Genomic DNA, 14,753 nt, shown 5'->3' on the forward strand with positions numbered 1-14,753 from the left:
GTGGCGATGAGAGGTAGTGGGTGACTAAACCCCACTGTGATTTAATGTAGACCTCTATAATCAATGCACAGACGCAGACCTCCCTCCTTCTTCTTCACAAAAAAAGAAGCTTGAGGAGACGGGTGATGTGGAGGGCTGAATGTACCCCTGTCCCAGAGATTCAGTGATGTATGTCTCCATAGCCACTGTCTCCTCCTGGGACAACGGGTACACGTGACTCCTAGGAAGTGCAGCGTTCTCTAGGAGGTTTATCGCGCAGTCCCCTTGTCGATGGGGTGGTAATTGGGTCGCCTTCTTCTTACAGAAGGCGATAGCCAAATTGGCATATTCAGAGGGAATGCGCACAGTGGAAACCTGGTCTGGACTCTCCACTGTAGTCGCACCTACGGAAATTCCTATACACCTGCCTGAACACTCCTCTGACCATCCTCGAAGAGCCCCCTGTCTCCGTGAAATCACCGGGTTGTGATGAGCTAGCCAGGGAATTCCCAGCGCCGCTGGAAACGCAGGTGACTCGATAAGGAAGAGACTAATCCGCTCCCTATGATCCCCCTGCGTTACCATGTCCAGTGGAACCGTGGCCTCCCTGACCAGCCCTGACCCTAATGGTCGGCTATCTAAGGAGTGCACGGGGAAAGGTTGGTCTAACAACACCAGGGGAATCCCTAGCCTTAGCGCGATCCATGAAGTTCCCAGCTGCGCCTGAATCGACTAGCGCCTTATGCTGTAGAGAGGGAGAGAACCCAGGAAAAGAAGTTAGCAAAAATATATGACCGACAGGAAGCTCTGGGTGAGTCTGGTGCTGACTCACCTGGATGAACGAGTAGGGCTCCGCCTGCCCTCCCGACTCCCAGACGAGCACCTCCAGCCCCGATCGGCAGTGTGTCCTCGCCGACCACAACTGGTGCAGGAGGAAACTACTCCTCCGGTCCCCCTCGATGCAGCCCCACCTAACTCCATGGGATTGGAGCAGGAGGGCCTGGAGGTGGAATCGACAGGGCCCGTTCTGGACGCCCGCGTGCAACTGATAAGACTAAACTAACAGAAAAGGAAAAAGGGATCGGTGGCGACTAGTAGGCCGGTGACGACGACCGCCGAGCACCGCCCCGAACAGGCAGCATCATCTGTAATGATGCTTGTGAAAATGTTTCATGAACCAAAGCTGTATAAAGCATTATGAATTTGCAGTGCCATATCTATCACACCCATAACGCATTCATAACAGCTGTAGGCTGTTTACAACAACCTGCATGTCTTTAAATGCATTCATTATGTCTTAGTCATATTTCTCTGTGTACTCATCTCTGTACTGTAGAAAGTATTCTTGAAAGCTCTCCCTCTGTCTTGCAGTCTTTGTTGTATGTGAAACCCAAGTGTAACTATGCAGAGAAAGCTCAAGCGACACAGAGCTCTAAAGTGCTCAGCTCTGACTGCACCTCACAGGTCTGGGGCAGTAATCTGAACTATTTAAAGAGTATTACATCCTTCACATTAGCCTTTGGACTAAAATAACACACACACCAGGGTGGTTAGGGTGACATGTTCGTCAGACAGACCAACCCTGAGCCCAGCCGGAGGGGGAAATTATAGACCTAAAGTAGATGTGACACATGGAGGGTAAACCAGGGGATGGGGAGAACTAAGAACTAAGATCCCCCTCCTCTTCCTCCTAATTGGAACGGTCCCCTTGTCCCTTTTGGTTAAGTGTAAATTAGTAAACCGACCCAATCAAGAGATGGGGGTGAAGGCGGAGGGGGGACTGAATGCTTGTGCGGGATTTAACAAAGGCAGAGGGATAGTCGGCTGTGTTAAATGAGTTTGAATTTCACCAAAGTAAAGAGAGAGGGAGAAGGAGAAAAATGGAAGAAAGAACATTAGTGAGAGAAAGGCAGAGAGTAGCTGGCGTTTTTGAACTGAGCTCTGGAGGACCTATCATTACCAGATGGTACTGAATGGGAGCCTGCCAGCCTAGTCACTGCTTATTGCCTTAACTCTGCCCTCCATTTCTCTCTCTCCCTCCTTTCTTCCCTCCACTCTCCTCTTCTTGTCTCCATCGCTCTGTGACTGTTCATTTTTTAATTCTCTTTTCTCTCCCTCTATTTCCAGCTGTTTTTGGATCGCTCTCTCTCTCTCTCTCTCTCTCTCTCTCTCTCTCTCTTTTGCTGGGGGAAGATCTCTCCACCAAGTGTCTCAATTTAACAGAGCTCCCTCCCTCTCTCTCTTCCTCTCTCAGCCCCTTCCTCCTCCCCTTCGGCCGTGACAGAGCACACCTGCTTGGTCTTGGCTGCGCGCGCTCTCAGTGCAATTATCGCTCGGCCCCTTGCAGCACAGTGCAGAAGGCTCACAGTGATTCAGCCTATAGCCCCAACTGGATATTTGGAAGGAAGACCATCTGACCTCGGCGCACTCTAACTCTCTCGCTCTCTCTCCCACGATTCTAAAGAGCACAGGTAGGATAACACACTGATAGATAGAGGGGATGGATCTTGGGGGGGAAACTTGGGAAAGACTGGATTATAGGCCTGGGGAGTGTGGGAAGAGAGGGGGATTGTGAGGGGAGTTGTTAAAAGGGATTTGGAATTGGGGCTATTGTGTTTCGGGGGTCCCAAACGTGCAGACTTGGTTAGTAAAATGGTGATGCTGTGCTTGTGGTTTGAGGTTTTCTAATGGCTTGGTAGGTTCTGTGATGTGGATGCTCTTTTGATGTTCCTTCATTCCTTAACTCTGTCGCCAGACTCTGTGTGCAGTGGTTTGGTGGTTGAACTGGTCATGAACGGTTGTTCATTTCAATGCTTTTGCACATACATTCAATTAGAATGTACGACATGAGTCATGCCAGGCATATCATGGAAGTGATGCGTTTGTGCATGATATTGCAAACTTGTTTTCTGTGGGTGTAGGGGTAGTGTGTGTGGTGTGTGTGTGTGTGTGTGTGTGTGTGTGTGTGTGTGTGTGTGTGTGTGTGTGTGTGTGTGTGTGTGTGTGTGTACATGTGTGTGTGTGCTCGCTCCCTCTAAACTGGATGCGTGGCCAGGTCTTAGTCTCACAACAGGACTGGCTTAGGGGGGAGAGACCATAGCTAATCATTCCCATACCAGACCATGTGATAGCCTACAGAATGATGAAGACAGCACCAGCTATAGGGAGGGGGTGTGGTGCTACTGTTGATGCTAGCACTTCACTCCCATGCCAATGTAGGAGAAAACCCTATCCTATTTATCCAAAAGAGGATACCATGTTATCTTTCCTTGACTTTATTGGTTTATCCCTTGATTAGCGGATTTTAGTTTTTTACCCCTCAAGGCACTTGAGCAAGTGAGCTGTTTTGTCAGTTAGTTGGCTTGTGGTTGTACATGTGGTTTTCCCTTACATCAAACTGTCCAGTGTGTTTGTTTATGGCTTTACATGCATTCAGAGGTGTTGTGGGCAGAGGAATAGAGCGAAAGAGAAGAGGTTTCTTTGATATGAAGTCCCTGGAGAGTTTTCTCTCCTCTCTTGTCAGTAACTGGCCCTGGTGGAAAACCCATTAAATTGACCAGTGTCCTTTTCTTCTGTTGTAGCACTTTAATGCATTGCTTTCTCGTTTGTACTCTCCCTCTGGCACTTGGAGATCCTACAAGCGAAATAAAAACACAACAACAACAACAAGGATTTCTTTGTATTGCCTCAAGCCATGACAGTTCACTTGCAGCAGTTCAAGCCAGAATGAACCCATCCAGGGCATTTTAGATTGAAACAAATCGATCTGAAATGGTTTATTTAACTTGTTGTACTGCTGTTCTGTTTCACATCAACGTTAACGCACCGTTTCGGCCCACCTCGTGACCACTCTGCTTTGATGGAAGCGCTGCAGACCCAAATCGCCCGGGGCAACCAAAATTAAAGGGAGAACCTGCTTTGAAGTCGAAAAAAGGGGGAAAGAAAAAGCAGTACCTGGCAACCCAAAGCCTTATTAATCTACTAACAGTACAGCTTCCTCTATCACAGAGAGATCTGACTGATGGCTTCCCTGCAAGACAACGCAAAACTCCCAGCTAATAGCCAACATCCTCCAACACAGAGGGATGTTTTTTGTACGGGGCTGAACTGGAGTTGGAGAACAGAGTGGAGAGGAAGGGATTATGAGTTGGAGAACAGAGTGGAGAGGAAGGGATTATGAGTTGGAGAACAGAGTGGAGAGGAAGGGATTATGAGTTGGAGAACAGAGTGGAGAGGAAGGGATTATGAGTTGGAGAACAGAGTGGAGAGGAAGGGATTATGAGTTGGAGAACAGAGTAGAGAGGAAGGGATTATGAGTTGGAGAACAGAGTGGAGAGGAAGGGATTATGAGTTGGAGAACAGAGTGGAGAGGAAGGGATTATGAGTTGGAGAACAGAGTGGAGAGGAAGGGATTATGAGTTGGAGAACAGAGTGGAGAGGAAGGGATTATGAGTTGGAGAACAGAGTGGAGAGGAAGGGATTATGAGTTGGAGAACAGAGTGGAGAGGAAGGGATTATGAGTTGGAGAACAGAGTGGAGAGGAAGGGATTATGAGTTGGAGAACAGAGTGGAGAGGAAGGGATTATGAGTTGGAGAACAGAGTGGAGAGGAAGGGATTATGAGTTGGAGAACAGAGTGGAGAGGAAGGGATTATGAGTTGGAGAACAGAGTGGAGAGGAAGGGATTATGAGTTGGAGAACAGAGTGGAGAGGAAGGGATTATGAGTTGGAGAACAGAGTGGAGAGGAAGGGATTATGAGTTGGAGAACAGAGTGGAGAGGAAGGGATTATGAGTTGGAGAACAGAGTAGAGAGGAAGGGATTATGAGTTGGAGAACAGAGTGGAGAGGAAGAGATTATGAGTTGGAGAACAGAGTAGAGAGGAAGGGATTATGAGTTGGAGAACAGAGTGGAGAGGAAGGGATTATGAGTTGGAGAACAGAGTGGAGAGGAAGGGATTATGAGTTGGAGGATGGACAGGACTTGTTTTCCTAGTCCACCCCTAGTGCTCTCCACAACCTCAACCTAAACATGTTGTGGCATGTTGATGGAGTCGTTGATGTTGAAGTCTCGTTTGTTTGGACTAACTTGTACGGTATAGTTTGGGTAGCTCTGTATTAGAAAAGTAAGACATGGGTCTTTAGAGGCGAGGCCCAGGGTTGAGCCCAGGGGCCACATTTTCCCGTCTGTCCAGGTCGAGAGAGAACAATAAACTGAAAGATGGACGTTAGCCACAAATGATTTTTTCCCTCATTGGAATAATATAAAGTTCCATTCTCCAGTAGTGCTCTTTCCAAAAAGGAAATGGTACTGCCAAAGGGTCAAAGAAGAAATGTCTTAATCTATGGGAGATGAAGGGAGAGGGAAAAGAGAGAGAAAAGGAGTAGATGTTCACATCTGTTCAAAACAGGCTGTAGATAATACACGCTGTAGATAATACAGGCTGTAGATAATACAGGCTGTAGATAATACATAACACAGGCTGTAGATAATACACGCTGTAGATAATACAGGCTGTATATAATACAGGCTGTATATAATACAAGCTGTATATAATACAGGCTGTAGATAATACAGGCTGTAGATAATACAGGCTGTAGATAATACAAGCTGTAGATAATACAGGCTGTAGATAATACAGGCTGCAGATAATACAAGCTGTAGATAATACAGGCTGTAGATAATACAGGCTGTAGATAATACAGGCTGTAGATAATACAGGCTGTAGATAATACAGGCTGTAGATAATACAAGCTGTAGATAATACAGGCTGTAGATAATACAGGCTGTAGATAATACAGGCTGTAGATAATACAGGCTGTAGATAATACAGGCTGTAGATAATACAAGCTGTAGATAATACAGGCTGTAGATAATACAGGCTGTAGATAATACACGCTGTAGATAATACAGGCTGTAGATAATACAGGCTGTAGATAATACAGGCTCTAGATAATACAGGCTGTAGATAATACAGGCTGTATATAATACAAGCTGTAGTTAATACAGGCTGTAGATAATACAGGCTGTAGATAATACAGGCTGTAGATAATACAGGCTGTAGATAATACAGGCTGTAGATAATACAGGCTGTAGATAATACAAGCATGGATATATAAATGTCAGCCATACAATACTTCACAATGAAAGGTTCAAACGCGGTGTAACCATTCAATGGCTTTCTCCTACAATGGTCCAAAACAGCACAGACGCTTCAGGGCTTTCTGCGGTCTGTCAACGATATATGTGTTTTTATGACCCAAATTCTGAATGTCTTTGGAGTTCTCCCAAATCCCAAAGAAATGCAATGCTCGCAGTCGTTGGTCTTGCAACGGATCCAGAGAGAGTTTCTGGGTTTGACGTGGGGAAGTCACTCTGTTAGGGAACTATTGTGACCACTGAAGGGGTTAGTGGTGCAGGCATTTCCTGTTGACAAAGCGCTGGTATAATATCTGTGTGCCCAATCTGCCCACCATTAGACATAGAAGTTATTTCTTGGATGGATCTCCGTTTTTCTCCCCATATAGATAAACTCTCTTGAACTCAGATGCCTTTGGAAATGTCTTTAGGGAAAAAACAATGACAAATGGAGACCCGTTAGTAGGATTTCAATATGGAGGCAGACGAATCACGCAGACAGACAAACTGGGTCTTGAGGACTGGAAATTGTTAAAACTGTCTGGGTATCTGCATCTGGTTGGGGAGGGGTTGACACGTTGAGTTGTTGATGGGTTTAAAGGGGGCACACATGTTTCAGACATCTCATAGCCTTGTAAATACCTCCCATGGATTCATTACTGACAGGCCCTCTGGAGGCAGAAGGCTGAGAACCTGGTCAAGGAGAGTTGGAGTAGAATGGAGTCATGGAGGGTTGAGGTAGTGGTAGGGGGTAGAAGGATTTGAATTGTTGTCTTGAGATCTGTCTCCTGTCAGTCACTCAGATTCGCAAATGCTGCACAAATTTGGAAAGGTATGAGTATGGGTTGATGACCTACATACTGTACATGTGGCATGGATGGAATACAGCTGAATGGTGTCCAAGAGAGAGAGAGACAGAGAGAGAGACAGAGAGAGAGAGACAGAGAGAGCGAGAGAGAGAGAGAGACAGAGGGAGAGAGAGACAGAGGGAGAGAGAGACAGAGGGAGAGAGAGACAGAGGGAGAGAGAGACAGAGGGAGAGAGAGACAGAGGGAGAGAGAGAGAGGGAGAGAGAGACAGAGACAGAGGGAGAGAGAGACAGAGAGAGAGGGAGAGAGAGACAGAGACAGAGGGAGAGAGAGACAGAGGGAGAGAGAGACAGAGGGAGAGAGAGACAGAGGGAGAGAGAGACAGAGGGAGAGAGAGACAGAGGGAGAGAGAGACAGAGGAGAGAGAGAGAGAGAGACAGAGGGAGAGAGAGAGAGAGATGGAGAGAAAATGGAGAGAGAAATGGAGAGAGAAATAGAGAGGGAGAGAGAAATGGAGAGACAGAGAGAGAGAGAGAGAGAGAGAGAAATGGAGAGAGAGAGCGAGAGAGAGAGAGAGAGAGAGACAGAGAGAGAGAGAGAGAGATGGAGAGAAAATGGAGAGAGAAATGGAGAGAGAAATAGAGAGGGAGAGAGAAATGGAGAGACAGAGAGAGAGATAGAGAGAGAGAGAGAAATGGAGAGAGAGAGAGAGAGAGAGAGAGAGAGAGAGAGAGAGAGAGAGACAGAGAGAGAGACAGAAAGAAATTGAGAGAGAGAGAGAGGTGTGGAGGGAATAATGAGACAGATATGTTACATGGTGTCTCTACTGTAATCTGCTTCCTGCGAGAGGGAGGGAGGGGGGTTGACAAGGCTGCTGCAACGAAAGGAAGTGTCAACCCCCACCCCTCCGCTCAGAGAGAATGATCAGACTTGCTCTGACAAAACACAGCCCTCAGGCCTTACAGAGAATGAGAGGAGGATGAGGAGGAGGAGGAGGAGGAGGAATGAAAGGGAAAGGGTGTCTTTTGACTGCTCCTACCTTTCCACCTTTCGATTATTGAACACAGGCAGTCAGACACACACACACACACACACACACACACACACACACACACACACACACACACACACACACACACACACACACACACACACACACACACACACACACACACACATAGTATGAAGACACATACACACACACACATAGTATGAAGACACACCTCCTTTTACACATTTTATCGAGGACACAAACTTTGAAGGCTGGAAAATAACCACTAAAACTCTGTACATTCAATTGGACCCCGTAATATGTGCCAGTTTATAGTTGACCATCAAATCTTCTCCGGATAGACGTCATTGTGTCGCTATTTACGTGTTTGTTGTCAATGGTATCGCTAATCAATCTGGTTCTAGTAATCACGTGATGTTGACTAACGTACACTAATTGTCACCTCATTAAAAGACAAATAATTGATAGGTTAGGTCCACTAGAGTGCATATGAACAGTATCTGGCCCTGTTGCCTTTGCTACTGTAACAGGCAGACAAAAAAGATGGCTCTGATGTGATTTGGGGGGGGGGGCATCAGAGGAACAGCACGAATGGTGAGAGAGTTCAACAAACGTGCCAATGTGCAAAAGCATCTTGGTGGGCATTGCCCGGTACATCAATGAGACGAACTCAACATGAGTGGTAAACCACACTGTAATGTACGACACTCTACCGCCCATTCAAGTTCCCTAAGCCATCAAACAATATCGATGTCAAATACATGTTTTACTCTGCAGCATACACTAGTAAAATAACCACGATCACATCACATCAAATGTTATTCATCACATGCTTGGTAAACAACAGGTGTAGACTAACAGTGAAATGCTTACTTGTGGGCCCTTCCCAACATTGCAGAGGGAAAGAAAATAGAGAAATTATAGAAAAGTAATCAAATGTATTGATAAAAGTAATAATAAATACACAATGAGTAAGGATAACTTGGCTACATACACGAGGTACCATTACCAAGTGGATGTGCAGGGGTACGAGGTCATTGACGTAGATATGTACATGTAACTAGGAATAAAGTGACAGATAATCAACAGTAGCAGAGGCAAAAAAGTAACTGCAAAAAGGGCCAACGCAGACAGTTCGGGTAGCTATTTTGTTATCTATTTAACCAACTATATCCAATGGTCCTTAGATCCCTGACAACTGCTTCCCGGAGACGTTACCCTACAGCAGGGTCAACTACAACGCTGTGTGGTCTAGATACCTAGACACAGACTGAACCCATGTAAGGCCTTCACTCACACTTTGCATTGTGCACCTCAGCCCTCTCAAAGCCTTTCATATACAGCTGTCAACAAACAGTGTAAAGCCCTTTGGAATTAGTCGTTAGAAGTACACTGAGAACTCGTTCAAAAGATCCACCTAAACAAAACATCAATTAGAGAGAGAGCGAGAGAGAGTGGCCCAATAGGCATTGCCAAGCAGTTGTCTGAAGATGGGAGATTGATGGGATAGAGGACCAGTCAAAGTGCTGATAGGGGCAGGTTTTTTAAAGTGGTTTAGCAGAGGATTGTGTCAGTCGTGTCGTGGCGTGCCGTGGACAAAGCCCTCTAGGTTCACACACAGACTTGCACTTCGAAGCATGTTTTTTTAGGGCCGTCTGTGATCTAACCAATGGATGCTCCAGATGCACCATGGGGGCCTCGCCAGATCAGTTCTTTATGCTTGTGAAGCTGTACCTCCACTCTCTCTCCTCTCCCCTCCTCTCTCCTGGATATCTTTCAGGAAACTACTGATGAAAGAGCCAATGCCTGGGGGTCGGTGGGACGTCTAATGGGATGTGTCTGCCTGCACAGGTTCAACCAAACTGTGACGAACTGCCTATTGCATTGCTGGGTCTCGTGGCATCGCTCAGCCTCTCTAGAATACAGATTAGTTAGAGAAAGAAAATGCATTCACTGCAGTTAGGCTACTGCACCTTACTACTAAATGGACCGGAATCAAGATCTTGATTGGCATGGTTTGCATGGTTTGCATGGTTTGCAAGCTTCCAACGTTTCCTTATTCACATTTTTCTCACAATTGTGTCAAATCCTTATCGTACTATGCCTGTACACATGAAATAAACTAACCTAGACATGCATGTCAGTTTTGATCATTACTAGCACCACATTGGATGTGGCGTTGTTGGGTTAGCATATTACCAACCAATCAGCAGGTAGTATTATACAGTTGTTGCTGATGTTCCAGTATAGGAGTTCATTAGCGGTCTTATAGTGTTTAATAAAAACATGACTGACAGATCTCCCTCTTCAAGGAGATTGGTATCTCTTCCCTCCTGCTCTGCTTTGTTTTAATACGCCTCAGGAATGTTTATTATCACCTAGAAATGGGAGGACACACAGGAGGCTGCTTTTAATATGAATTCCTCTGTGTGTGCGTGTGTACGTGTGTGTGCCTGCCTGCATGTACAGTGCCTTGCGAAAGTATTCGGCCCCCTTGAACTTTGCGACCTTTTGCCATATTTCAGGCTTCAAACATAAAGATATAAAACTGTATTTTTTTGTGAAGAATCAACAACAAGTGGGACACAATCATGTAGTGGAACGACATTTATTGGATATTTCAAACTTTTTTAACAAATCAAAAACTGAAAAATTGGGCGTGCAAAATTATTCAGCCCCTTTACTTTCAGTGCAGCAAACTCTCTCCAGAAGTTCAGTGAGGATCTCTGAATGATCCAATGTTGACCTAAATGACTAATGATGATAAATACAATCCACCTGTGTGTAATCAAGTCTCTGTATAAATGCACCTGCACTGTGATAGTCTCAGAGGTCCGTTAAAAGCGCAGAGAGCATCATGAAGAACAAGGAACACACCAGGCAGGTCCGAGATACTGTTGTGAAGAAGTTTATAGCCGGATTTGGATACAAAAAGATTTCCCAAGCTTTAAACATCCCAAGGAGCACTGTGCAAGCGATAATATTGAAATGGAAGGAGTATCAGACCACTGCAAATCTACCAAGACCTGGCCGTCCCTCTAAACTTTCAGCTCATACAAGGAGAAGACTGATCAGAGATGCAGCCAAGAGGCCCATGATCACTCTGGATGAACTGCAGAGATCTACAGCTGAGGTGGGAGACTCTGTCCATAGGACAACAATCAGTTGTATATTGCACAAATCTGGCCTTTATGGAAGAGTGGCAAGAAGAAAGCCATTTCTTAAAGATATCCATAAAAAGTGTTGTTTAAAGTTTGCCACAAGCCACCTGGGAGACACACCAAACATGTGGAAGAAGGTGCTCTGGTCAGATGAAACCAAAATTGAACTTTTTGGCAACAATGCAAAACGTTATGTTTGGCGTAAAAGCAACACAGCTGAACACCCTATCCCCACTGTCAAACATGGTGGTGGCAGCATTATGGTTTGGGCCTGCTTTTCTTCAGCAGGGACAGGGAAGATGGTTAAAGTTGATGGGAAGATGGATGGAGCCAAATACAGGACCATTCTGGAAGAAAACCTGATGGAGTCTGCAAAAGACCTGAGACTGGGACGGAAATGTGTCTTCCAACAAGACAATGATCCAAAACATAAAGCAAAATCTGCAATGGAATGGTTCAAAAATAAACATATCCAGGTGTTAGAATGGCCAAGTCAAAGTCCAGACCTGAATCCAATTGAGAATCTGTGGAAAGAACTGAAAACTGCTGTTCACAAATGCTCTCCATCCAACCTCACTGAGCTCGAGCTGTTTTGCAAGGAGGAATGGGAAAAAATGTCAGTCTCTCTATGTGCAAAACTGATAGAGACATACCCCAAGCGACTTACAGCTGTAATCGCAGCAAAAGGTGGCGCTACAAAGTATTAACTTAAGGGGGCTGAATAATTTTGCACGCCCAATTTTTCAGTTTTTGATTTGTTAAAAAAGTTTGAAATATCCAATAAATGTCGTTCCACTTCATGGTTGTGTCCCACTTGTTGTTGATTCTTCACAAAAAAATACAGTTTTATATCTTTATGTTTGAAGCCTGAAATGTGGCAAAAGGTTGCAAAGTTCAAGGGGGCCGAATACTTTCGCAAGGCACTGTACCTCCAGCAATGGCTCATGTCCAAACACTGAGGAGATCAGGATCAATGCTTAGGGGTCAAGGACTATACGGGTCGTTCCACCAATTCAGTGCCTTCTCAGTGTAACTTTTTTTTTTTAAACGTGTGATTTCATCTTAAATCAGCCATAAATCCCCTTGTGACAGGGGGAATGGAAGTGTGTCGTGTGCAACAGGGAGTGGCAATCATAAAACAAAATCAATTGTTGTAACATTTCTAGCCTGTCTATCTATGGGTAACAGGGTCGACATGTCAAAATGCAGAATTTTTGCACTTTAGCAAGTCTTTATCCATATAAAAAAATGGATTTATTGAATTTTGATTTAATATAACAGGCTTTTAAAATTCACTATTTTCGTGGAATGACCCTTATGCAAATCAGTACAGCATTCCTTCCTGCTATCTCTTTGGTTTCCTGCTCTCAGACCAATGGAGGTTTAAAAAGACTAACCATCTTGGCAAGACAACTAACAGGCATTATGGATTCCCCTAGTCAGTATGACTTATAGATAAGTTAAACCTAGAGCCTAGATTTGCCCTGTTCAAAGAGATTGGACCAACATGTTCTTGTGCTCTACTGTTCAGCTAAGATTGGATCTGTTTTATCTCAGAGTTTCAACACATTTCCGCATGGCACATGTTTCCAACTCAGTGTCATTGTGGTTAGAGTCCACCCTGAGATTGGAAGGTTGTGAGTTCAATCCCTGGCTGAATCATAACAAAGACTAAAAACAGGACCTGATTTGTCTTGCTTGACACTCAGCGTTAAGGAGATAGATTGGAGGTAAGGCCCTGTGATAGACTAGCATCCTGTCCAGGGAGTGTACTTGTACATCAAGCTGCCTCATGTTACAGAAACAGGAGAATGGCTCCTGCCCTATGAGTTGTTCCAGCTCGAATAAGCCAAGGCTCGTGCAAGGCTACTTAATAACATGTAACATAGGTTACGGCTCAGTCCTCCATGGAAAATAAAAGTCAAAGTCACAGAGTTACAATAAAATCCAATTGAATCCTTGTTTTATTCGTCCACCCATATTACGATGAGCAGAGGCAAATGCCACACAGTTGGAATCCATTCCTTTTCAATCCATCAACCCATCCATTTTTTCATCATTTTTTTTTCATGAGATTGATCCCAACGGTGATACAGTATGCTCGGAGAACTCTGTTCCCATTGAGTGCTGTAATGTAGCTCTGTCTGTCTGTGTGATGGCTGTAGTGTGGGTTAGACCTATAATTACCCTGGATGTTCAGAGAGAGCCGCCGTAAGGCCTGATCCTGTTCCCATTGACCTGACGCCACCCTAAGAACCGGACGCGCACACACACACACACGCACACGCACACAGTCACAGTCACCTACCCAGCAATCTGTCTGTCATGCAAAGGTCCAGCAGACCCGCCTCTCTCTTTGGTCCCAAAGTAATTGAAGGGGCGGTGTGTAACCACAAACATCATGAGCTGAATAATAACACTGACCCTGAATCAGTTGGAGAGAACTGAAAGTACAGTACAGTAATCGGGCTGTGTTTGTCTGGGCTTGGAGTACTGGGTCAGTTTGACTGGACAGAGTGTGTTTTGTGGAACTGGACTGGCCAGAAGGCTTGAGCGGGTCAAAAATGAACTGGAATGGATGACCGTTGCGGTCATGACTTGTCGGTCAGAGAAGAAGACTGGAAGACTTCTCACAGCATATGGCTGGTTTCCTGTAGTCTTAGAGGACCTTGAAAAGGAGAGAGATAAACAAGGAAAACAGTATAAGTACAAATGACTTTCCTGTACAATTATACAGTAATCAGTCATTGGTTTGACAAATCACAAATCGTTACCATATATTGTTAATATGTATGCATACTTACTGTTTCTGCCCTGTGAAAGTGCACATACACTTGGTACAGCCTTGGTGGTCCTCCATTTTACAGATTGATACATTTCCCAATGTTCTTGGCTTTGCCCTGACCTCTCCTCTTTCACCTTTCTTAGGTAAATAGGCCATTCTCCCCCTGCTGACCTGTTACAAACCTAAACAACTCCAGGTGCTTGGCCTTCTAGCCTATAGCCTCCTACCTCTGACCTTTACCCTTTCTCCTTTGCCCTCTCACCCTGTCACCCCCACACATCACCTCACAACCCTTTACTTGAAACGAAAGGTTGGCCTCTTTCTATCCTCGACCTCTTAGGGAAGGGATCACTGCCGCCACCTCACTTTGGAACCCAGGTGTTTGAGTTGATGAGCAAACTGAAGGAGAGAGGAGAGTCAGCAACGCTTGGAGGACAATGGAATACAATAAAAAAGCTTCTTTATTGCTAAAAGTAGAACACCTTAACCTCTCACCTCTGCCCCCATCCTTTACCACCCACCAATACCCATGCACCCCTCTACAGTAGTTCTAACCTCTAAGCCATGACCTTTTCCCTCCCCCCTAGGCTCCAGGACAAAGGCACCATGAGGTCAGCCTGTCTCTCCCTGCTCCTGGTCACAGCGTGCTGGTCACTTCCCTTCCGCCAGTCGGGCTTCTTGGACTTCATGATGGAGGATGAGGCGGGCTCTGGCTTGCCAGAGGTGCCCATCGAGCCCAGCGTGGACATCCCCACCATGCCCGAAGGACCCAAGTGCCCCTTCCGCTGCCAGTGCCACCTGCGCGTGGTGCAGTGCTCCGACTTAGGTGAGACACTCTCCCAATAAATTATATTTAATATCATAACAGTAT

General features: G+C 45.4%; 1 protein-coding gene across 1 annotated transcript in view; it reads left to right on the plus strand.

Annotated features, from left to right (window-relative positions):
- The first annotated feature begins 2,233 nt into the window (after positions 1-2,233).
- Positions 2,234-14,753, plus strand: part of LOC139378434 (decorin-like) — a 31,075-nt gene continuing 18,555 nt past the window's right edge. Inside the window, exons 1-2 of the mRNA XM_071120606.1 lie at positions 2,234-2,450; positions 14,470-14,708. Of these exons, the coding sequence (XP_070976707.1) occupies positions 14,489-14,708 (220 nt within the window). The 5' untranslated portion in view covers positions 2,234-2,450; positions 14,470-14,488. The remainder of the gene's footprint in view (positions 2,451-14,469; positions 14,709-14,753) is intronic.

The sequence above is a fragment of the Oncorhynchus clarkii genome, chromosome 21, assembly GCF_045791955.1.
Source record: "Oncorhynchus clarkii lewisi isolate Uvic-CL-2024 chromosome 21, UVic_Ocla_1.0, whole genome shotgun sequence".
NCBI lineage: Eukaryota > Metazoa > Chordata > Actinopteri > Salmoniformes > Salmonidae > Oncorhynchus > Oncorhynchus clarkii.